We start from the raw sequence: 26,560 nt of genomic DNA on the forward strand, positions 1-26,560 counted from the left end.
TGAGGAGATCTGTAAATCCTGGGAAAATTAGTTTAAAATGTTATTTTAGCCCTTTGTTTTCCATAGATAAAATAAGTACAGCTATAAATACATAAATAGTGCTTATATGTGTGTATATCTATCTATTGACCTATTTAATTGATGCTCTAAAGGCTCTATTATTTTTATTGAAAGAAATTATTTTTAATGCAATTGATATTATTTTTGTTTAAATAATTTTATGTAAATAGGTAAAATCTTTATTTAAAGAAATAGAAGCCATAAATATAGTAAATACATTAAAAATCCTAATTTTATTTAAAAAGACAATTTTTTGTTTAAATTCTTATTATTTAAAACTATTAAAAATATAATAATTATATTAAAATATAAGAAAAATCTAATTATTTTTATGAAAATAATTTAATCCAAATAAATAAAGTAATAATAAATTAGTTGTTAGCAATAAATTAATGATAAATTAATAAATAATTTAAAATTCTATTTAAAAGTTTTTTTCCATTAACAGATAACCATTTACTTAAGACCTGGAATGGGTCAAATTGAGTTAATTTGTTATTGTTAATTTGGTCAAATCTTGTTTCTAATGTGGGTCATGGGTTAGGTGACATTGGTGATTCCTGGACATGCTGGAATGGATGTGTTAAAAATGAGAATTTCAGAGTTCCTGGAGCTGTGTATAAAACTGTCTCCCTAAAAGGGTTCTCTGTGTGTGTGGCGATGCAAAAAAATCAGATTTTGGACTCAAGGCTGTAAATGAATAATTAATTTGTAAAATAAACTTTGGGAGAAAGGATCCTGGGAGACAGTGATGAACTTGTTCCTCAAAGGGCAGTGCTAATTAAGGGATCTGCAGTGGGTGCTGGCTGCTCTGAGAAAATGGACCAATTTGTGTTAATTACCAGCACAGGGACAGAAGGATGTTTATGTCTCATTTCCACAGACCACAAAAGAAATGTGATGGAACTTCTGCCTCTGGCCAGAAATCTTTAATTCCTCCCTGAACCCCCAACATGGGAGCTCCTCACTGCTCATCTTGAGCCTGTCTTCTGCTTCAGCACAAGCAGAACCTGCCCTACCTCTTAATTATTTGCTAAAATAGATTCCAGCTGTGTTACCCAAGGCCCAAACACAGATTGGGGTCCCCACTGAATTCAATGAGACCCAAGATCAGAATATCCCCTCTAGCAGTTCAAATTTGTGATATTTTCATATTTTGTAGTCTGTGAAGGCTTTTTTTATTCACACCTTCCCTCCCACCCCACTCACACTCACGTATCTACACACAAATATCCTGGTTTTCTGCAATTTCTTTATAGCTGGAGCCCAGCTGTAGAGTTTTTGATGTCTCTTTATCCTGAGGATCTAAGTGCGGTTTTACACTCATGCTGGCCACGAGGTTTTACCAGGCAGAGGTGAAGAACAAGGAGAAAATACTTTACCATCTTCAGAGATGATAAATCTGAACAGTGCAGGACACTTGACAAAGACAATTTCTCCCACACTCGCAGGTTTCCAGCATGTGATATTGTCCCACATTCCTGGGCAACCTGGGGAAGAGAAGGAGGGATAAAATATGTTAGTGGTGGAAATCCATCCCTTTCCCCACACTGTTATTGAGCTTCGTGGTTGGCTCTTCCTTCTAGAAATAAAAAACATTCTTGTTTAGAATAGTAAACAGTGTCAATTTCCATTGGCAAAAGTATTTTCCATTAATAGGAATAGCATAAAATCCTTAGTGGCATCACACAGTAATGGGCAGACTCTACTATCCCAGAAGATGACATTCCTTAGCCTCAATTAAATCACTCCAAAATGCCAGAAACAAATCTTCCCTTGAGCATAAAACCTGCTGCCATTTAGTTATCATTCAGAAGTGCTGGGTTAATAAAAAAAACCAAACCAAACCAAAAATTTATGGATCTTATCTTTGATTAAATTCTATTAATTTCTGTGGGTTTTAATCCTTGTGAAGGTTTGGGAACTTGCTCATTTTGGAATTTGTCTGAAAACTGAAATGCAGTTTCTGCTTCATCCTGCAGCCATTTCTGTGGATACGTGAGACAAACTCACTCTTCCATCCTGCTTAATTTCTAAAAAAACTGTCCTTCCTCCCCAAAGAAATGTCCCGACATCATTCATATTTTTACTGCAGTCTTTGCTCTGGAGAATATAAACTCACAATGTCAAAAGAGGATTTTTTTTTTTACCTCTAATGATTTCTTGCATAAGCTAAAAATAGATTTGGGTCTTTAATAACAGCTCAAAGATGAGGTTTCAGGTAACAAACTTTGAAGCAAATGTCTGAGAGGTAAAAAAATCCCAATTTCCTGCTACATGAATGCAGGAAGAGGAGGTGATGGGACTGTGGCTGGGAGCTGTCTTCCCTTGGGATATAAGAAAAATTAATTGAAAATTTATTGTAAATACAGTAAAGGAGCCCAGCTCCTGCTTCTTTCTGGTCTCTGTGCCAGAGGTGTGAAAAACTGGCTTTCAAGAAGAATAAATCTTGTTGTAATTCTGCAAACCACCATCTTACCAGCTCACAAACTTAGAAGGCTTATCCAGGGTACACAAAAATCCCAGAGCAATCTCTCAAATTTCCTACTAATATTAAAAAAAAAAAGAAAAATACTCATTTGAGTGAATCTCAAATGAAAACCATCTCTTGCCTGAGCAGGAAAAGAAAGAAGAACCAAACAGAAATATTTCCACTGCTTATTTGCATTTGATTGTTGAGATTGAGCAAACAATTCTATCAACTGGAAAAGAGCCTCCAGCTCCACGATTTCCGACGAGGTTTTCTGTCAAAATTCTCTCTCTTTGACTGCGTGCCAAGGGAAATAAAACCTTCAGGAAAAGCAGATAATACTTCCAAGTGTGACTTTCTGCCTGGCACGAGTCCAGTGTAACGAGATGTGGGTGATGAACTTGTAAAAACTGCGTGGGCTCCATCAGTCCTGGTGATAGCAGCAGATCCCCATCAGTGGAGGAGGAATTCTGTTCCCAGGACAGGAACTGGTGTCTTTTTTTTTTTTTTTTTTTTTTTTTTTTTTTTTTTTTTTTTTTTTTTTTTTCCATCAGCTTCAGTGGCAGCAAACCCAATCCTGTGCTTTCTCACAAAAAATGTAAGGCTGAGAGTACCACGTGTGGTGAGTAGAGAAGTTCTGGGTGAGTTGGTGTTCAAATAATTAGGTCAGGGTCAAACAACATTGTTGTGATGTTCAGCATCATAATATCAAGACCCACCAGACCCACCAAAATACAGAATTGAGGCAAAAAATCTCATTAAATCATCTCAAGAGTTGGAAAAAAATAAAGAAATCCTTTTTATTTGCTCCTCTACCTCTCTTCTTCCACTCCTACCCCAGATTGTTTCCTCTGCCATATGAGGATCTCATCCCATGAATGCTGTAAAATTCACTAGAATATTTCTAAAAGTCTCAGAACTGGGGTTTGAAAAGTTTGGAATCCCTCAGCACACAGTAGAGACATTGGGGTGACCTGTGCAGGCCCAGAAGTTGGACTCCATGATCCTTGAGGGCTTCTTCCAGCTCAGGATATTCTGATTTTATAATTTTATGATCCTGTTTACGTACTAAAGATGGAAATCAAGATCACGTTGAGTGCTACTAGATTTTATTGTCTTTGATAGCTTGTGCCTGTCCATGCAGCAGGAAATGCATTTTCCATGTAAATCTGAGGATGTGTAGCAATGGGTTTATAGCTCACTGAAGTGTGGCACCATGTACAAAAGGAAATTATGTGTGAACATCCACGTTAATGAGACATTTGCTTACAAGAGACGCTGGAGATAATCAGTGGTTAATGAGATCTTTGGAGAAACACCTGTTGGTCTTGCTTGAGTTAACTCTGTTGAATAAGAATAGGAAAAAAAATCTTATTTCTTCTCATTATTTCAACATAGGTGCCTTCCAATATATATATATTACCCAGCAATGGATAATGCAAGCCAGAGAAATGCAAAGATATCCTCAGGCTGCAGAGCAGGAACAGCCACAGTAAAAATATCCCACGGCAGTGTGGACGAAATTCAGTTCTAGCAGGTGGCTGATTTTGTGGTTATTCCATGCAGAGATAAAAAACAGCCCCATTTAAAAAGAAATTACAAGTTCATTGTGTAAGAAACAACTGATGTGCTGACATTGGGAGAGAGGGGAGAGAGAGAAGCAGCAAGTCAAGTAATTTACCTTAAAATAAGGGGGGAGAGATGGAGATTGTAAAGAATTCCCCATGGATAAGAACACTGTCTGATCCCACTTGGAAAAGCGTATTTGAAACAAACTATTTAGAAGAGCAAAGGAAAGAATGAAAACCAAAAAAAAAAAAAAAAAAAAAAAAAAGAAAAAAAGAAAAAAAGAAAATTAAATGGAATAAAGGGCAGCGTGCACAATCTCCCTGCATTTGTAAACCAGGCTGCAGCCAGAAATCCCTGCTGGGTGAAATCTGCCCACGGAAATCAAAGTGACTTGAGTGTGAAACTGCCCAGCAGGGTCTCCTCTGGCACTGATGGGGTCTCCCCACTGCCCAGTGACGTAGGAATGCCCAAAAAGGCCTGGAAAGAGATGCCTCACACACTCCAGCTGAAGCTGGGCAAATTTTCCTGATTTTTAGCATCTTAGGAAATCAGTAATAACAAGGAATAGTTTTAAAGAATAAGATTTCATGTGGGGTGGAATGAAAAAAAGAAAAAATTACAGACAGTGGTCTTGCTAATGGATGGTTTGGAATCAAATAATCACAGATTTACAGAATCATTAAGGTCAGAAAAGCCCTTCCAGAACACCAAACCAGCACAGCCAAATCCACCACTAAACCCTGTCCCCAAGTGCCACATCCACATATTTTTTGAGCACTTTTAGGGATGGTGATTCCACCATTTCCTTGGGCATCCTGTGCCAATGCTTGACCACCCTTCCAGTGAAGAAATTTTCCCCAATATCCAATCTAAACCTCTCCTGGCACGAGCCAAAGCTGTTTCCAGAAAGTACAAATCCTGCTTTCCCTTCCCATGTCTGCACTGCCACCTGCAGCTGGAATTCCTGTGGGATTCCTCCCAGACAACACAAATGGTGCAAAACTTGGCATCTGGTCCTGGTAAATGCTTTTGTCTTTCTCAAAGGATGGGCAGAGAATTGTTTCCATTTAGTCAGTTATTCCACATATTCCCCCCTCTCCTTTGAGGGATGGATGATCCTTTGGGAGTCCCTGTCCTGTGCTGCTGACTTTTAAAGAAACACAAAATCATTCAACCATAGATTAAATCTGGATTAGCTGAACTTCAGATGTCTAATTTTCTTTGTTTTTTTTTTTTTTTTTTTTTTTTTTTTTCTTACCTATATGCCCTACTCAGCAAAACAAGGTTTCCTCTTTAGCTCAGAGACAGAGACTTTCCAGACAGGAATAATCCCATTTTAAGGTGACACTGGTGGGGAATCACCCTGTAAAGTGGACTTGCATCTCCTCATTGACTACACTCAGTAGAAGGAGGGTAAGAAAAAGCTTATCTTAGACAGCTGCCTTTGAAATGGTTATAAAATGTTATATTATAAAATGTTTGCATTCCCACCAGGTGCTGTGTGGTCTTCTGGGGTAGAAATGAACCAACTCTGTTCTCTGGTTAGGGGGATCACCAGTGGCTCCATAATCTCCTTTAGACACGTCCCAGTCCAGAGAAAAGGAATCCAGCTGATGGCTGAGACATGTCCCTGAGGAATCTGAGCCACAGGCAAGCCACGGTGGCTGCTTTTAAATCCCTCATGACCAGTCCCTGTATCTCTGCCTCCAACTTCTACTTGTACAAGGGGAATAAAATTCATCTTTAGACTGTGAGCTCCATGTGGCTGGATCCACTTCGTCCTTTTCTTTTACTTCAAAAAACAGTTCTTTCTGCTGAAGCACGTCTGTGTAAATTTTATATGAATTTCTATGTGAATTTCAGATTGTGGATTTTATATTGTGGATTTTATATAAATTTCATGCAAAGCCCGTGACACCCAAGTTTAAATTCCACATTGAAGCTGAGGGAGGCTTCTCACACACCTAAGGATGGCTTGGCAGCCACTGGAAAAGAACAGCTCATTCAGAGAAAGGCTGCATTTATTAACAAGGAAACTACATTTATATTATTTACATTTCTATATTATTAATAATTATTAAAAATCATTAATAATAATAAATATTATTCTAATTGTAATAGTTATTAATAATAAATATTTTATTTATTAATAATAATATAAAATATTGATATTTATTGCAGAGCATTCTGATTCATTTTTGAGATTATACCTAGCATTAAACCATTCTAGTCATCCCGCCTCCATGGACGTCCTCACAAACCTTGTTCCCATTTTTCATTTCACACTCTCCCTAACCTGCTACTCCTGGCAACTGAAAGGCTCCCACTTGCCTGAAATTTCTGGACAAGCACCAAGAGAAAAAAAAAAAATCCCCAAAGCAAAGCCATGCTGGCAGGAGAGCAGTGATAAACAGCTCTTCTGAAATTGCTGATGGTCCTCTTGCTTGGAATCGGAAGAAAAACCCTCAAAACAACATTAGGACTGATAACATAAAGAGCAGTCTTTTAATGAAAGCTTTTAGGTACACAAAATATCCCTAGGAGCAGGCCTGGCATCAGATTTTCACGATTTTTATAAGTTTAATTAATTATCTAAAAATTAAATCCCATAGGAGACTGATTGCCATGGTAACCTGCCCTGCTGGAGTCCCTCCAAGGGTTTCTTAACCCTATATCTTATTATGTCCCCCAAGTGCTGGTGCAAAACAGGGTGTCCTTATTAGAAATTCTTTCCTTCCAGAAATTCTAAAATTATTTTCTCTAGAAATTCTAAAATTATTTTCTCTAGAAATTCAAAAATTATTTTCTCCAGAAATTTAAATATTAGGTTTTATCTCATTGTCTTTTCTAACTGGGGGGAGAAAATATGCATCTCCAGGTGATCATTTATCTTGGGACAGGCTGCCCAGAGAAGTGGTGGATGTCCCATCCCTGGAAGAGTCCAAGGCCAGGTTGGATGGGGCTTGGAGCAGCCTGGGATAGTGGAAGGTGTCCCTGTGACTAAATAGAATTTCAGGAAGGTGACACAATGTATGAGAAGGGGTAACTACTGTCCTAAAGTGTAAGACAGTGCTAGAAACTCTGGCTAGATATTAAAAATCTACAAAGCTACAAATATAAAAAAAATCTAAAAATCTTCAGGCATCAGTCCCTTATATTCCTTTCCCCCTCTGTCTAGGGCTGTCTTGGGAGTCACAGTTTACTAGTGGGTAGGTACAAAACCACATTTTAGGCAGCCCCAAAGGTGAAGTTCACTGAGTTGAAGGAATGGACCTAATTTTAAACCAGCTGAGGGCAGGGCCTGTTATCTTCCACCAAAACAGAGTCACTGTGTCACCAGGACTGTGTAAAAACTTCTTTTTGGTAGATCTATGTCCTGTTTTCTTACATTTTCGTAGATTTATATCCTGTTTTCTTATGGTGCCTGTATCTCAATCTCCTCTCTATTTACATTCTCTGTATTAAAATCCTTTTTACAGTCTCCACAACATCCTGCCACATCCTTATCTTGCTCTGGTGCAAAACACTTCCTCTCATCCCTGACAACTTTTTGGCAAGAGAAGGTGCAAAGCAGAGATTTTTTTTTTTGGATGACAAATCCCTGTGTAGTAACTCACTGTTTACTCATTCCCTCCTCTAAAACAAAGTGGGTGGCTCCTACCTGTCTCCTTGTCTATCAAAATTATTATTTTGACATCATTCTTATATTCAGCACCCCCTTTTCAGAAATGGGGGACTGAACAAAGGAGTAACAATGTGATGGGCAATGGAATTTATGGATTCACACATAGACAGGAGGTAATAGACAAGAATTTGCATAAAATTCATTCCCTTGGCAAATCAAGAAAAAATGTAATCACATAAATGTTAAACTTCTGTATTTTTCATGTAGGGAAATAAAGGCCTGAGATGAAAATCCACCCTTCTGGCTTACAGCGTGCAGTTTGATTTTCAGTTCCTCTCCTCATTTATTGGTTTAAAATATCACCTTCAAGGTCGTATTGCCTTCAGGAGAGTAATATCAAAGGAAACGTAATGTAACAAAGCAGCATATTAAACTGAATTATGTGGTGCACAATAACTTCTAAAGGGCACACTACATATAAAGCCTTTCAGAGAGAGGGGAATATGAGATAGGAGCTCTCTGTTCCTTCATAAATCTGGGTAAATACCAAAATAAATAAAGGCTTGAGCATGGCCTGGGCATGGGGATATGATTTCCAAAAGTAATTGACATTTCAAAGCACAGGTGTCTTTGAGGAGCTCCTGTCACAGAAATGTTGTTTCTGGAGGTGTTTGGAGCTGGGCACCAACTCCGGAACCCTGTCAGACCCAGCCCAGGGAACCAATTGTGCTCCAAAAGCAGAGTGGGCAGCAGGACAAGGGAGGGGATTCTGCAGCTCTGCTCTGCTCTGCTCTGCTGAGATCCCACCTCCAGCACAGGAAAGATGAGGAGCTGCTGGAATGAACCCAGAGGGGACCATGGAGATTCTCCAAGGGCTGGAGCCCCTCTGCTCTGGAGCCAGGCTGGGAGATCTTGGAATGTTCACTTGGAGAGGAGAAGGCTCCTGGGAGACCCCAGAGCCCCTGCCAGGGCCTGAAGGGGCTCCAGAAGAGCTGGAGAGGGACTGGAGATAAGAGATGGAGGGACAGGACACAGGGAATGGCTTCCCACTGCCAGAGGGCAGGGTTAGATAAGGTGTTAGAAATTCTTTACTGTGGGACACTGGAAGAGGTTCCCAGAGAAGCTGTGGCTGCTCTTGGATCCTTGGAAGTGTCCAAGGCGAGGTTGGACAGGGTTTGGAGCAGCCTGGGATAGTGGAAGGTGTCCCTGCCCATGGCAGGGGTGGAATGGGATGATCTTTAAGTTCCCTTCCAACCCAAACCATTCTGAAGTTCTGGGATTCTTTAGTTCCATTTGAAAGTCCAGACCATAACAGGGCAGAAATGGGACATCAACTGGAATTTCAGAGTAAGTTAAAAGAGAAAGGTTTTTTTTCCCCCTTCTCAATTCTGCTCCTGATGAATTTTGGAATTATGAGAACAAAGGCTATTATTTCATCTGACCATTGTCCCAATTATTATGCCAGGAAGGTTTTTTCTACCCAAGCAATGCTCAGAGATCCAAGTTGCTGTTCAGAGATGCACCTTGTGGTGTTTAACCTGGTATTCACTCACCTCATCAGTATAAAAGCTTTGTGTGTAACTCTAAGTGAAATTCTGCATTTCTTCTACAATGCAGAAAATTAAAAACAACAAAAAAAACCCCACCACCAACAAAACTAATAATAATAATAAAAATAAAAAATTAAACAAAAAAACCCAAGAAACAACCCCCCCCTAAAACCCACAAATAACTATGGAGGGCACTGCCAGAAAGTTTCTAATTATCACAGAACCACAGAACCATGGAATGGTTTGGGTCGGGAGGGACCTTCAAGATCATCTCATTCCACCCCCTGCCATGGGCAGGGACACCTTCCACTATCCCAGGTTGCTCCAAGCCCTGTCCAACCTGGCCCTGGACACTTCTAGGGATGGGACATCCACCACTTCTCTGGGGAAACCTGTTCTAAAATAAATTATCACATGGAGATGCATATTTTCTTCCCCCTAATTAGAAAAGGCAATGAGAAAAAGTCTAATTTTAAGTTTAAAGCAGCAGGAATCAGAGGAATTCCACAGGTATAAGTCCAAGTCTCTGTGCCAGAGTGGTGTGTGAAGAACAATAAACTCCAATCCAGGTCACCAGCACTTAACTCACCTCAATATTTTCCATCAGCTCTCCTTAGATACCTGCTGCCTCAGTATAAAGTTACTCAGAACTATATTATGGTTATTTCGAATCCCTTCTTTTTGTAATGAGACTTATAAACCGCCAGAGCAATTTCTACTGGTGTAGCATTATCAGTAAAGTGACTTTTTTTTAATGGGATGACATTCTCAGAGATCCAAGTGCAGCACTGTTTGCAGAGAACTGTTAAAAATATCACCTTAATTAATCAAAGAGAATGTTGGAAAAAATGATTTGAGATATTTCACTTCTAATGTACTGAGTTAGTAATAGATTATTTTGAAAACTAAAAGGGACAGCACTCAAAACATTGAGTTTTTTTATGGGAATAACAGATTTTAGAGCATATTATTTTTATAAAATAAATAATATACTGTTATAAAAATATGACTTCATGATAAATTCAACATTTAAATTATAAATTAAATAATAACAATTATTTTCAACATTTCAATTATAAAACCACATTTATTGTATATTATTATCCTAATTTTATGATGTAAATATTTTATATTATTATATATCAAATCAAATTTATATATTATAAATGTTATGAAATGTTTTACAAAATATATACCACTTGATATATGAAACATGCTGTATTTTATAACTTTTTTTACTCCTTGGAGATTTCATACACGGCAAAGATTAATTTTCAGATTAAGAGTTGAGCTGTTATTTACAATCAGAGAAGTGTAAATTCTTTTTCTCCTTTTAAAGCTGTTTAGTTCTTTGCCGTCACAGGATATTTATTTCTAAGGTCACACTTACTGCTGCTCTTGCATTGATACCTGTCAAGAAAACCTCATCCAAGAACATCTCCAGAATCTTTCAAGTGCTGCCAGCCAATTGGCCTTAGGTGAGCTTTGGAGAGTTTTAAAGGGAAACTTCAATTTGGCAAAATCTCCGGAACATTTCTTTGTCTAATTAGGCAGGAGAGTAAAAAGCCAATAAGCTGGGAAATCGAGAGTTGTTTTTTGTTGTTGTTTTTTTTTTTTTTTAAAACTCTGCTTTAAATATAATAAAAAGGGTTGGCTACTCTTCTTTGAGAAAGTCACCGTGTTCAGGAGGCGGGGAGAGTCAGTAAAATTATTGAAAAAATTGGGAGATTTTTGTTGTTTTGTGGTTGTGGGGTTGTTTTGGGTTTTTTTGGTTTATTCAGTTTGTTTTGTTTTGGTTGGGATTCTTTTGTGGGCATTTTTTGGGGTTTTTGGGCTTTTTTGTTGGTTTGTCTTGTTTTTTTTTTTTTTTTTTGGGTATTTTTTGTTTGGTATTTTGGAGGGATTTTTGTTTGGTTTTGTTGTTTTTTTGTTTGTTTGTTTGTTTGTTTGTTTGTGGGAGTTTTTTGGGGGGGTATTTTTTTTTTTTTTTTTTTTTTTTGGTTTTTGGTTTTTGGTTTTTTTGTGTTTGTTTTTTTTTTTTTTTTTTTTTCCCATCACTGCTGGAGGGTAGGATGACACTCCCAAGCTGTCAGAAGCCGAGGCAGTGCCAGGCTGAGCAGCTGCAGATAATCCAGCCTTGCCCAGGACACGGGATGTGGGAGACCACGGGGAGCTGCTGGAGGCGGCTTTGCCCAGCACCACCTGGTCCCCCATCTCCTCCTTTCTTTTTGGGGGCAGCCAGAACATCATCATCCTCCCCCAGCACCGGTTCTGACTCACTTCCCTCCCTTCTGAGGGGAAGGAGACGACATCCTGCACTTTATCAGCTCTGTCTGTCATTAATTCTCCGGGCTGAGACAGATGGGGAGAGGGAGCTGCTGCAGCCGCGTCCCGCGGGCTTCTCCTACAGCACACTGCCACAAATTTTAATCCTCAGAGTCATTTCTGGGAAAGGCAGCATAAAAACACCCTGACTGAAGGCTGCAGAGTCGAGACAGAGTTTGAGAAGGTGGGTTAATAACCATAAAAAAGTGTTGCTCTTCCACACAGCCTCATCTTTCCCGTGGTCACATCCTATGGCCACAACCTGGTCACTATGGTCACCTGTGGCCTGTCTTTGTCAATTGTTTAATTGATATTATCTAAGCATGCAACTGGTTGTGGTGTTGAGTGTCAGAGTCTGTCCAAGGGTGTGATGTGCCTCACAACTGTCTCCAATGGTTGGGGACTGGGACCCCAGACTCTGAAAGGAGCCCCTGGCCTGGCTGAGGTGGGACGTTTGCCAGGTCTTGGAGGACTGGTTTGCATCTCCATGAGAACGGAGTGCAGGAACAATGGAACTGGTCACAGTGGACTGAGCCGAGGCTGCCTGTCCAAACTGGTCTGTCTGTACCAGAGGTTCAGTTTGCAGCTTGTTCCTGAGCATCCAACCTCGACACAGGTGGTTCCTGCCTTGGCTCTGTGCCCCTCACTTTGGTTCCCTTTGGCTCTGTGCCCCTCGCTTTGGTCCCCGCCTTGACCAACCTATAAAACCTCTGGAGCCTCCCGCTCACTTTTGTGATCACCCCACTGGAGAAGATCATGTCTATAGGCATCTCTAAGCCTCGAGGTCCCGTCCCTCCATGTTGGTTGCTATAATCTCCTTCCCCTCTTTCTCTATCTTTCTCACTATTCCTTATTTTCTCTCCCCACTATCGCATTTGTTGGCATTAAATAAATGTGCATTTTTTGTTTAAGTAAACCGAGTTGTCCCCCGCTGTGTCTTTTGCACTCTGAGATCCCTAAAATGAACCATCAGGTTCCTCACATATGTTTGTGGATCCTGACATTGAGGTAGCTGGATAGAAATAAATACATATATATATAATATTATATATATATTATGTATTTTTTCCCACAATGTGCTTCACAGTGAACCTGGCTTTCAGCTAAGGCTAAAAAGGTAAAAAAAATCTTCCCAAGCTGGAGAGCTGAATAGTCCACTGATGGTTTTGCCACCCTTAGAGTGATATTTGGCCCATTATGAGATTTATGAGCCTGTGAAGAAGACATCTGGAAAGATCTCTGGGATAAACAGTTGCCATGGAGACAGAGAAAGTAGAAATTTTTTCAAACAGTCTTTTTGGTAATTTGGAGTCTGCATTCCTTTGAAAATGGAGACAGGATTTAATGGCATGGAAGGAGATGAAGAGAAAATTTAACAGCAGGTCTCTTGAGCCTTGAGGATTTATAATAATAAATTCACAGCTTCACATCCTTTCTGTCTCAAAAGAAAAGAATGATAACATCTTTCTTTGATTTGTTCATTTCTAACTAATCTCACAACAGCACTGGAGTGGGATTAAAATGGGACACAAACCTTGAAACAGTCTCTGAGTTTGACTCTTAAAATATCCCAACACAGGAGAACAGGATTTTCAATGGAAATTATTCAGCAAAGTCTGAGGTTAATAATTGCCCAGTCAATAACATTTGTCAGGAATTTTGACTTGTTTCTAAAAGGATAAATAGACCAAAGAAAACAGGCAAGCAATGAACAACTGAAAAGAGCAACTGACCTCAAGTCTATGTGATTGATAATTTCAGAAATTAAATTAAATTGTGGTACACATATATTAAGATCCCTCAAAAGGATTTACAAATTATTATTCTTTTTGTTTCAGGGTAGCTCTGGGCGTAAGAAGATTTTCTGCTCGTTTTTACAGCTGAAAAACAAAACCAAACAAACCACAACTAATGGTGACACTGAAATCTAAATGGCTCTCCAGAGCCAGAATTATAAAAGCAAGCTGTCCCTTCATGTTCTGACTCCTGCTCCCCACCTTCTTGCTTTTCTGGTGCTTATAAACAGAATTATCTCAGTGGAAAATGTAGGAGAAGATAACTGATAACCGATCTTGGGCCAAATTCACTCCTGATGTCACCAGAGTGACGCCAGTGGGGACACTCCTGAGAGGCGTTTGTTCCTTGTTCACTCCTTCAGACCTTTGGAGGATGAGGAACGACTGAATTAAATAACTTAATTTCTTCCAGCGTGCAAAATTCCATAATCTGTCCTGGAAATTGTTCTAGTGGTGAGTCAAACAATTCCTTATTAGAGCTCGTGGGACCTTGTGGTCTAGTGGAGGAAACAAAGGAAATAAATACATTATCAGCAGCCAGTCCAGTTCCCTGTGAAGAGGGATGTGCACATGCTGCATTTCGTGCTCCTGAACAGGAACAAAATGTTAGTTTAACAAAGCTTTTCTCCTCTTCCACATTGAACTTTTCTGAGTGCCCACAACGTATTCAGAGAGTGAAAAAAAAAAAAAACCAAAAAACCACTGCAAATTCAATGGGATTCAGCCTCACTAGAGTTACTGGAAATGGAATAAACAGCACAGAAGATGGCCAGAAGTATTTCTGATGTTTAGGTCCAAGGAACATGTTGAGTGAAAATGCCCAGAAAACCACAGGAAAACCCAAAATTACAGTTGTGTTAATGCAAAACCTGAATAAATAGAGATAAGATAATCCGGTTTTGCTGGTCTTTGGACCAGCAACAGTGTGATGGGTCTGGCTTTCTTTGTCTAAGGGCTGGCAGGATACACAAAGAAATGGGAAGTGGCTGCTGAGAGGACTTGACAATTTATGGTCAATTTACAGGAGCAATAACACCAAGAACATACAGAGATATGAATCAAACCTTCACCAGTGCTGGGTTAGTCACTGTCTCCATAAAATACATTGATGGAATCACATAAAGAAGTATTTTGGAAAGGACGTGGATTTTAACAATATTTGTGGGGGAAAAAAAAGTATTTGCATCCTCAATTTTTTATGGCTTACTCCTGTAAATAAGGAGTTAATTCCAAAAGAGTTAATTAGTTTCCCCATGTCTAAAGCTGCTATCAATCAGAGATTAACTTATTTAGAAAATATAGAGATGGGTTAAAAAAGAAATATGAAAATTAGGCAAGTATATTATTATTATTATTTCTCCTCCTCTTCCTATTAGAAAGAGTTAAAGATTGAGTAGGCAGGAAATTGTTCTGTAGAGTTTCTCACAAATATGTGTGGGCAGGTAATTACCCTCCCATATGAACTAATAAATACCTTTGAAAACTTGCACACATCTAATCAATATTTTTTTAATTGGAATATGGAATCATTACAGAAAAATGGAAAATAATCCTAAAGGGACCTTTGGAGTTCACAGAGTTCCTTCCTTGCACCCAAATAAACAAAATAAAGACAAAATAAACCCATAACTAAAGTATCTAAAAGGAATTTGGGGGAGTTCTCACTGTCTGTGATTTTTTTATTAGCTGGACAAAGCATGAAAAAAAAATGTATTACAGGGCAAAATTCTGTGTGCGTGAGTTACAAAGACCCAAAACTTCTTTATGTTTCAGTCACTTGAGAATTTATGATTTGCAGGGACAGCAATAACTTCAGTATCATATATAAAGACAATAATAAATTTCTTCCTGATATTCTACAAATGAACAGATGTTGTGTTATTTAGCAGATTTAAAATTAAATCCTGATGTAAACCTCAGTTAGATGCAAGTAGGTGTGTATTTATGCAGTCATAGAGTACAGGTTTATACTTATATTTATCTTCAGATAGATTACTCTATGCACAGTCTATTTGAGATACAGGTAGAAGAGAAATTAGGAAACGCACAAAATCCACTCAGTTTATAACCCAAGTGAGAAATCTTATTCATGTGAGCAAGAATGCTCAGCTGCTGTAATCACACCACTGGAAAATCTCTTTATCAGTTCTCAATCCAGTGGAATAATGAGAAACAAATCAGTGATTCTGGCCTGTCCTGCATGAATACAATTATGAAATAGTCTTGTTGACTGGGAGGACTCTGTTTAATCCTGTCCAGGATTATTCAGTTGTGATAACATTGGGTTCTGGTGTGTGCAGGTTGTAGGTTAGCACAGAAGGGGTGGAATGACATTAATCAATAGGTTTTATGGCCAAAAACCTTGAGCAGACTCAAGTCTTTTCCTGTCTTGGGAATAAGGATGAGGCACATTCTTAAAATACCCCAAACAATTCTCCAGAGCATTTCATTAATTGTTTCTGTTCATTATTGCAATTTGGCTTCATTCTTGGCATGTGGCTTGGACATACTCATTACACACTCTAATAATTGTTTTTTCTCCTCTAAAGCATTTCCTTCTGCATTGACTTCTGTGTCAATGAATTTTTTCAGCCAGATCCTGGCTGGTCACTCAGTGATGGATCCTTCCAGCCTTGCCTTTTGTTTGGGTTGTGATTTGCACTTCTGTTGTTTCACTCTGCTCCCTTCGATTTGTTTTTTTTTTTTCCTCCAAAAGGACACAAACCAATCGATTCCAGCAGCTGTGGGAGCAGGAAATGTATGGCTTGATTACCAAAAGTGCAAGCTGCCATGGAAGTCTGAAATGGCTTTTAGGGTAATCAGAAAGGCAAGGAAAAGGATCAATAAGAAAAGCATCTGCAGGTGCTCGTCCTCAAGACTCAACTATCTGCTCTTGAGGGGTGAAAATGATACTGTTTAACCAATGTCCAATTATTTCCATAAGGTTCCTATTTGCTTCACCAGAAAAAAAAAAAAAAAAAAAAAAAAACCTCACAAAAATCAAACAAAACCCATAAAAACCAAACAAAACCCACCAACCCCCCAAAAACCCAAAATAACCAAAGAAACCCACCTCAAAAAAAAAACAAAAACAAAAAACCCCAAACGGACCCAAACAACCCAACAACCAAAACACCAACCAAAAAAAGAAAATACTGTCTATGAACACTGAAAAAAAGAGGAATTCCAGGACTGGGAAGGGAAAAGGCAGCTCAGCTCTCTGAGATTATGGATACGCCTTCAGTGGGACTCAGCTTGCTTGTTAAGGCACCTTAATTTAAGTTTTTTAATATGCAAACTGGATGTAAATCTCTGTGTCTATAACTCTACAAGGAGTCTTGGGAGACTCGCCGGCTAATTTAGCCAGTAATTTAGATGTCTAACATCCAGTGATGCAATTTTTTCCCCAAAGGGGGCATTTTTTCCCCTAAATACAGAGCCCAGCACAGTTCTCTTCACTGAAACACACGCCGAAAATGCCTGTTGGATTCAGTGGGAGTTCAGATGGGATTGAGAGCAGCAAAATTCCACCTGTTCTTGGTGCTGACAGCAGAACCCTTCCACTGCCAGCTGGGGATTGGCTGCTCTCATTTTGGTTAAAAAAATGTGTTTACTTAAGGGAAGCATCAAAATTTTAAAGATGTGACTTGTCAAAGATCTTTTCAAAAAACAAGCTGATCATAGCTATAAATATTTTATTAGCTGGGAAGTGAGGCTGTTGGCTGTCAAGCCGTTTCCACATGGCTTAAGGCTCAAAAAATATTCAAGTTAAAACTAAAATTGCCTCTAAACTCCATGTTTACCATGTTGTGCAAGAGACAGGTAATTGCTTTGATTCATCTGTAAATAATTTATAAGACATTATACATTCATTGAGCTGTCAAAATCGTGAGCCTTCATGGCATCATCCAGGAGCAAAATTCACAAAGGAAAAGAGGAGGAAAGAACATTTATTTTAACAGATCAATTTGAAATCTTGTTGGCGAGTTTTCTAAATACTATTCCTTTCCAACTATTTTACAGGAATAATGGTTATAACTGGGAAGAAAATGGACTCCAACGTTCAACATTCCTGTTGATATGAAATTAAGGAAAATCAGATGACAAATCAATAGGGCAGAAGCTCTTCTATCTTACTTCTGAAATATCTTAAAATGAATATATTTCCTTAAAATAGGCAGGTCAAATCAACTTTTTTCCTCTTTTTTTTTAAATTTTTTCTTTTTTTCATAGAAGAGCCTACACGTCCACTTGAAGCAAATATTCTGCTTTCATCCAGCTAAAGTGAGATTAATTCCACCTTTAAACCCAAGAGTGGCATTGCTAAAGAATTCCTGCACCACAGAATAACTCGTTTCTGTGGCGGAACTCATATTAGAAAATGAAACCTCAAGCTGGGAAGCAGAACAGCACAGGCCAAGTTAATTTGTTTTCTTGCACAGAATACAAAATTCTTCACTCTGGAAGGAAATACTGCCACATATTAAGCTTTATGACCCCCCCAAACAAAATACGACTTATTTTTTCCTTCATTTCTGTTACAAAGGACTGGGAAAATCATATGACAGAAATTTCCTTTTGTACATCCCTGTTCCTTCCTTTTCTTGTGAGGAATTTGGGGGAAGAAACTGCACATTTTTCATTCCCTGCCTTTTTCCAGGAGCAAATTACCACCTCCACTCTGAGCCAGCAGTGCTGGATAGCAGCTCATGGGCAAAACCAAGGATCTCCCTTCCTCACCCTCATCCTCCTTTTCACAAAAACTAAAAAAAAAAAAAAAAAAAAAAAAAATACAAGGAAGATTGGACTTGCAGTTCCTCCTCCTTTGTTTTTCCAGTGGTGGAAAAGGCCAAGAACTTTGTAGAAAAAAAATAAAGCTTAGTAAGGGCTTGGAGAGTTGATATTTATGGAATGATTTGGGTTGGAAATAACCTTAAGGACCATTTAATTCCAATTCCCCTGCCATGGGCAGAGAACATATGAATGTGACTTTGTGCAGCTGCTTTTGAGGGTAAATAGGGCTGAATTATCTCGTTTTTGCCATGCTGAGATAAGTATATACAGATCTTTTTCTACCACTTAGCAGACAGAACAGTTAAAAACTTGTTACAGCACTGTAACTTGCTCGTCCATCTGAAGATGATTTAACTTACTGTGCTTTAGTTTTATTTTGCTGAGGAAAAATCAATATGCAAAGCCTGTCAGGAGTCCAAATTATTACACTTATTCAGCTGCATGTATTATTGAGTAGGCAGTTCCCTGTAATGAAGTTCTTGGCTTAAGTCTGTGAGGTATATTAAGAAGCAGTGGATGTAGCACAGAAGAAGCTGCAAGAAGAAATGAAATGGTACAGTTGGGCAGTTTTAAGCACTGGCCACCTCTGTGGGAATATCACTGCGTGGTGAAATCTCATAAGATAAAAAAAAAACAACAAAAATATTTCATGGTAAGAACAGGCTAAGAAGACTCTTGAGTCTTTGGTCTAATAAAATTTTATTCACAGCTAGAATTTTCCAAGTGATCCTAGAGTACAGGCAAAGTAGAAAAAGGAGTGATTTTAAATAAAATGTCAGGATGTTCCTCCAGAAACCCAAGTGCTGGGGAAGAGATGATTCTTAAGTGGGCACAGAAAAATCTTCCAATAGAAGTGATGAAAAGAAAGCCATTGAAGTTATCAGCAGAATGCCCTGTGAATTTCTTCCAACCCTTTCTTGCTCCCACCACTTTTATTTTCCTTCCATCAGTGGTCTAAGTACAGGCGACCATTCCCATGAACACAGGAAGCAGCACCTGGCAAATTTGATTTCCAGAGTGGGATTTAATGGACCATTGCCAACATCTACATTTGAGTGGCCCTCGAAATTTTTGTGGGGACAGACAGGAACAGGCAACTCTGGAGAATACTGTCCTCACTGGAAAGCAGATGTTCCAAATGCATCCCATTAGTCACTCCTTAAAAAAGCAGTTTTTGTCCTGGGACTGGGAAGGCACCTTTGAGATAACAGCCAGGCTGGAAACACCTAAGGCACAGAAACCTCCAGCTCTGTGAGGAAAACTCGCTGGACCCCAGAAGATCCTGAGTTGGAAGGGACACACAGGATCATGGAGTCCAGCTGCTGGCCCTGCCAGCTGTTGACAAACCAGTGTCACACAGAGCCTCTGCTGAATGACCCTGCCCAACAAAAAGCCAGAAGGAACAGGGATCCCGATTGTCATTCCCAGAAATAGGGAACATCATTACAAAAGGGGAGCTATTGCAGGGCACAGAGGGAATGGGCAGATATTACAGATTTCCCATCACACCAGGGGCATAAACATGCCCTTAATAGACCCCAGAGTCCTAATTTCAGTCTGCATTGGTGGATCCTGGCCATTTTTATATTCCCTGGCCATATTTAATGAATTAATTAGCTGCAGAAACCCAAAGCTGAAAAATTAAGGAAAGGATCAAAATCTGTATTTTGTCTATATTAATGTTTGTATCAGCATCTTTTACATCCTTCTAGGCTTCTATAAGCTCAAGCAGGGATCATCAATTTTTGCTGTACTGTCCTTTATTGCTGAACTGTCCTGTCCCTGCCTTTAGGTAATTTGACCAAAACAACCGAATTTCCTGGACATGGTGTGCAGTAATCCTGTGTTTCTCTGTTACAAACAACAAGTGGTCAGAATTATTCACTTTAGTAATCTTTTTGGCTTTTTTTCTTTGTGTCTACAATCAGTTATTTTTTTCATAGCTTGGTTAACATCCTCCAGCAAACAAAACTTCATTTTTAAGGTTTTCTTAGGAAACAAGACTGCTTCTCTGGAAATGCCTCTCTCTTTTCACTGAGTTTCAGAGAATCATGGATTGGTTTGGGTTCACACAAAGGGACCTTGAAAGATCATCTAGTCCGAATCTGCTGCAATGATCAGAGACTCCTTTAACTACATCTTCATTGTCTCACCTTTCACTCCAGTCCCTGAAGTCAATGTATTCCCTGAAGCTTTGAAAGTAATTCCAGGGATAAAATGAAGGTGTCTCTGGGAAATTATCTGAGCTCTGAAGTCTATTTTCCATCACTTCCATCTTTTTCCCATCTCATTCAGGGAGCCTGGGTGACTGACTTAGACTGGACACTGGGTTTTTAGGAAGTTCTGTCAGGCATTTTTAATCTGAGGATTTGATTTATTTTAACAAAGATAAGGTTTTACCGCAATCTTAAACTTTTCAGGGGACTGAATTTCCAGTCTGGATAGACACAAATCTTCTCAAGGCCTCATGTCAGAATATCTGGATACCCTAAAGAATACAGGGACTCTTGTGTTTATGTGCACCTGCATCTGGTCCTAAAAAATCTCCAAAGTAATTCCCTATTTCTCTTGCTTCAGAAGCTTATTAAACACTAGAAAGCAATTTACGAGCATAGCCTTGGGTTCATCCAGGTTTCCTCTGAAATGTAATCATTGCCAGAGAGGAGAAACCCAAAGTCCATCAGTGCTGTCTTACTCCATGTCTCATCCTTGGAAATGAAGATCCTAGAAACCAGCCAACTCTGCCATTGCCTCCAGCAAGGATTGAGCTCTCTCTCACTGCTGTGCTTTCTCAGGGACACAAACAGTCTGAGGCAGCAATAAAGCCTTGCTTCATCAGAAAATCCAGCAGCCAGCCCCAGAAACAAGCCATGGGAATAGGAACAAAAGAGATTTTCACTGAATTCCCTTCAAAAAGAAGATTCAGTTGTCTGGCACCTGCCTCACTCATTTTTACAGAAGCACAAGATGTTTGCAGGATCTTTATGAAAACACAATTTCCATGCAAGGAAACACAGTTTTTCCAGCACTATGGAGGAGTGCACCAGCTGCCTGCTGGGATAGAGCAGTGATTTTAAAGGAGTTTGTCACCACAGATCACTTATCAATTATCATTCATTTATAATTCAGATGACTCCTTAACAGTTTTTTGGGGATATTTTTTTAGCCACGGTACTACAGACATTAAAAATTCAATGAGTGCACGTTGTCACAGCTTCCAGCTGCTCATGACCCTGCAGATACTGACAGATGAAACCACCACTCATTAATTAAGTTTTACTGCTGCTCATCTGTTGCAGCAACCCTGTTGTTAGAGGGTAGAGATGAGCCAAGACACAGACTTCTTGTTTATCACAGCATGAAAAGGGTCCTGGTTTATTCCTAATTTCATTTTAACCATCCTGACTCCAACTATTCACTGGCCCTGGCTGCAGCATGCTCCTACTGTAGGTTTCCTTTGCAGCCTCTGACTGCTGCTTATTTCCTGCTAAACTCTGACTGCAGGAATTCGTGTGCAGACTGTGACTGCAGATATCGGTTTGCAAACTCTGACTGCAGGCTTTTGCCTAGATAGACTGTGACTGCAGGCTTTTATCCAGATAGACTGAAGGGCTCAGTTTGCAGGCTCTGACTGCAGGCTTCTACCCAGATAGACTGTGACTGCAGGGATCAGTTTGCAGACTCTGACTGTAGGCTTTTATCCAGATAGACTGCAGCTGAAGGGATCAGTTTGCAGACTGACTGCAGGCTTTTATCTGGCAAGACTGTGACTGCAGGTATCAGTTTAGAGACTCTGACTGCAGGCTTTTACCTGGCTAGACTGTGACTGCAGGTTCCAACAATAGGCTCTTAACTGCAGACCCAAACTGACCTCACAGCAGATTCTCTCTCCCCAGGATCTTTCTTCATGATCCTCCCCTCACCAGCTAACTCACTCTCTTTTATCCCACTTACCTTTATTTGATATAGCTGTGACTCATCAGAGATGAGGCTGTATTGAGTAATTAACGCAGCTGTTACTTATCAGGGACAAGGTCACCTGTATTCCCTTCTCCTACACTCATCATTGACATTTTAACTGCAGTGGCCTGGTAGAACATGATTGCAATGACTTGTGCTGCTCACAATTGCTTGGGACAACGTGAATTAGAAGAGTAGCCATGTTCCCAGAAGTAAAATCAGTTGCAAAGGCATCTAAAATCAAGGAATTATGGAATGGTTTTGGTTGGAAGGGACCTTAAAGATCTCCTCATTCCACCCTATCATGGGCAGGGACACTTTACCATTGGACCAGGCAGCATCTACTACGCTGTGTATTTGAAAATGTTCATTAAAAACCCTAAACCAACCAACCAACCAAGCAATCAAAAATAAACAAAACACAAATGAAAAACACAAATAAAATAAAACACAAAGCACAAATAAAAAAACCCACTGAAAGTAAACAATAGATGGGGCAAACCCTCACACTTTAATAATCTGTGCATAAACTGGAAAGAAGCTGCTCTCTTTGCTCTAGATTGTCATGTACACCATGAACTACATGGTCAGAGAGGTCTTCTTGATAATACTTAAGTCTGGACCAAAGAAAAGAAAGGATTTAGTGAACTGGATGTCACCATAGAAACAAGGAACTCACAGGTGGCACTGTGTAAATAATGCATATTTTATTTTTAAACACAACACTCAAAAACCCCCATTCTGTTCAATTAACTGAGATTTTTTTTCCTTTGTCTTGTCTGACATGAAAACAGAGAGTCAGACAGGCAGAGAGGAAATTTCATTTTTAGCTTTTTATCTTGAATTTTATCATTTCTTTACTTTTCATCCCTAATTCAATTTAAGTACCAATACCTCTGAAACAATGTTCTGTTGAACAGAACAATATGAAATGGCCATATATTTTCATTTTCCAAATTTGTTAATGGTTGCTATTTTTCAGCCTTAATTATTTTAAAATGTAACCTGAACCTGCATTTTTCAATGACTAAACGGCTCGCAGAGAAATATTTTTATTCAATTCTGGTTCCCAGAAACTCATCTTATCCGAGTCATTATCTTACCCAGCTGCCTGGACAAATTCTAATTCACCTTTCATTTTCTTTTAACCTGTGTTCCTTGCCTATTACAGAAGGACTTCCTGGCAATTCTGGAGATGACAAAAGTAATGGCTTTGAAAGAACCAGGTGGGAATCATCACAATGAATACACTATGAGATGGGAACAGTAGCTCATACACGTGTTTCACAACTAATGGTGTTTTGAGAGATGTAGGTATTAAATTCCAGCACTTTTCTTTCTCTTCTTTTTTTTCTGAATGGAAGTCCAGCAAATGCTGGAAGAAGATGACTAAACTCAGATTTATCAGCAGGGCTTGCAAAGGTGGCTGTCCTTGTTTAAACCACCAAAGTGTGTTCCTGCTGCCCGAGGTGACAGTAGAAATCTCTGCCCCATTACAGCAATTTTTTGCATCTTTTCCTCTGAGTCATCTTCCCTCACCATCCTCAGGCTGATGATCACCTCACCTCAGCTTTAACCAGCTTAGAGAGTGCATAGGGCTTGACTCGTCCTCTGGCCTCCCTCTTGAGTCAAGAAAGAGAGAAAAAGGCCATTACAGAGAACCATTTATCCCCAAAGGTTAGGAAGCCAGAGCTGGAAAGGAATAGCTCCAAGGAAGGACCCACAGCTCTACAGGGTTCAGATTTCATTTAGGTTAGAGAATTGTGGTGTTATTCACTAAAACCCAGAGAGAAAAAAATTGCATCCCAGGAGACAAAGCGGTGAAAAAGAACTTGTAAGGTTTAAGGTTAAGATTCTCATGGCAGAGATTGAAGTAACCACACCTGTCCTGTGTGCTGTGGAAAATCCATGGCAGAGCTGTGCCCAGGTGATGCGGGGCACACCAGGTGATGATACAGGACACACCAGGTGATGATACAGGACACACCTGTGGCCCTGCACACTGCACCCCTTGGCCACGGCTCAGCACTACCCCATGGATAGCACACAGCTCTGAAGACAAGGGGACACTGCACTTAGGAATGGTTTTCTTGAAAATGAAATGCACACGATTCCAACTCTCCCTGATGGAGAATGGTCTAGATATTCTCAGTTTTGTGGCAATCCATCCGGGCCTGGAAGAAAAAGCTGTTGGATCACATAAACACTATTTCTGGTCCCAGCACCATGAGATTTACAATGCCAAAGGAATATGCCTGCTCATCTGCTGTTAATATTATGTCTAGGGTGCAATGTGGATGGTATCTGAATCCCTCTTTCCAGGAATTCTTCAGCAGAAAATTTATTAATGCACTGTTTGTCTCCCCAGGCAGAGCATCTAGTTAATATAGCTTGGCTTGGCTCTGTATTAAGGAGGGATGAGAAAGAAAACTCCTAGAGGCTTTTTCCAAGAAATGTGGTGGTTCATCCATTTGAGTTTTATCCTGTCTGCAGCCGTGTCTAGCAAAAAATCCTTTCCCTAAATTATTCCAGGGCAGTTTGACTATGATACAACAGCCTTTCTTTCCCCAGCCAAAGCTGATCCTGAACTTTTCCAATGGCAATGCACTTCCAGGCTTTCTGCCTCACTGATGCGACTGAATTCACAGTGGGACAGCATCAACCATTTCAACTTCAGCTGCTCCATTTGAGGAAAAGATTCTTTATGGAGCCAGAAGCTTGGTTTATGCCTGGAAAATGAAGATTTTGGTCATTATCACCAACAAAATTCATTCAACCCAACTTCAGACCTCCACAATGACTGTGTTAACAGGCAAGGCAGAAAAGTGGGTATTTATCATACAAACTTCTCAGCAGAAGGTGGATGCAAAAAATAGGGCAAGTGTAAGTTCTGTAAGTATTTTAAAGTGTCAGTGAGTTCCAAGTTCTGATTTTGACCTTTTGACTATAAACACAGTTTCAATATCTAGCAGTGATAAAAATCTCCCTCCTTTCTAAATCCATTTTGAAGTGACATGACTTCATCCACTCTATCAGATAAACAAACTTACAGAATCTTAGGATTTTTTAGGTTGGAAAGGACCTTAAAGTTCATCCAGTTCCCACTCTCTGCCATGGGGACACCTTCTATTATCCCAAGCTGCTCAAATCCCCATGCAAACTGGCCTTGGACAGTTTCAGGGATGGGGCAGCCACAGCTTCTCTGGGAAACCTGAGCCAGGGCCTCACCATCCTCACAGGGAAGAATTTCTTTCCAATATTTAATCTACATCTACCCTCTTTCACTTAAAACCATTCCCGTTTTCCCAAAAAACATCTATAAAGTCAGAGAAATTCAGCAAAGAACTAAAGAATGAATCAATGCTGGGGACACAGAGATAAGTGAAGAATTTTTCCTTGCATTTGCCCGAGGAAAAGCAAAGTTTGATCACAGCTTGGGTCCCAAAGGGTGCACAGGAGACTTGTTCAAAGACTCTACAGAATGGATACCAGAAATAAGCACAGACCCCGTGTCTGACATCACATGCCCTTGGCTTCTCCCTTGAAATTCTTCCTTGTTCCTACCAGCTCTAATACGAATGTAGAAGAAGACACTTTATGCAGTGTCACATGGATAAATCCATCAGTGCCAAAAAAAAGCATCTTTGACCAAGGAGAGATGTATCCATAGAGATCAAAGCTCTCTAGGTCTGTATTCTGCTTTAAAAGGAGCCACAGAGAAAACTTTCAGGTGTAGAGACATTTTCTTATCTGTGCCTTTCCAACTCCAGGAATTCATTAGCTTGGATTCAGTCCTAGTCCTGTTGTTCTTGGGCACAGCTGCCTTAATAAGGGAGACACAGTGAAGTAATGTCTTCCCAGTGGTGCCAGTGGAAATAACAGCAAATAATTCAAAGGCTCGGAGAGAACAAGAGGCTGATGAGACACTCAATAAAAAAATGTGAAACTGAAAAAAAAAAACCCTGCTCCATCATCTTCGTGTGATGGAAACATAATTCAAAATCTCTCCTTGCATCACCACTCTGCCTCCTAATTACCATCTCCTACCCCTGTGGTGCCCTTACCAGTTTCTTTCCTGTTGATTTACAGGGGAACTTTTAACAAGGATTCAATGTGATTCCTTGCAGGAATCATCACATCCCTTCAAACTCTAATTTCCTTTCAATTCCTTGACATGCCTGGCAAAGTTGCTTCCTCTCAACATTTTTCAGAGGAAAGACAGGAGGAGTGGGATTGGAAAACAAGGGCTGCAGGTTAAAGATTGATTTGACAGTGAGTCATGAACCAAGTAATCATCAACGAGGCCTCATCCCTTCTTCTATCAAATCCTCCTGCTGAGTTCACTTTTCTCACACCTTGGCTCCTTCCAGGTTAGTGCATTTTAAGCACCTTGAACACTAAATTGGAGACA

General features: G+C 39.7%; 1 protein-coding gene across 4 annotated transcripts in view; it reads right to left on the bottom strand.

The window, feature by feature from the left end:
* ADCYAP1R1 (ADCYAP receptor type I) overlaps positions 1-26,560 on the bottom strand; it is a 110,792-nt gene that overhangs the window by 53,607 nt on the left and 30,625 nt on the right. For all 4 annotated transcript variants that reach the window (XM_083872095.1, XM_083872094.1, XM_083872093.1 and 1 more), the window contains exon 3: positions 1,443-1,550. In XM_083872095.1, coding sequence (XP_083728221.1) covers positions 1,443-1,550 — 108 coding nt within the window. The remainder of the gene's footprint in view (positions 1-1,442; positions 1,551-26,560) is intronic.

This window comes from Zosterops lateralis, assembly GCF_965231275.1.
Source record: "Zosterops lateralis genome assembly, chromosome: 1".
In the NCBI taxonomy this organism is placed as follows: Eukaryota; Metazoa; Chordata; class Aves; order Passeriformes; family Zosteropidae; genus Zosterops; species Zosterops lateralis.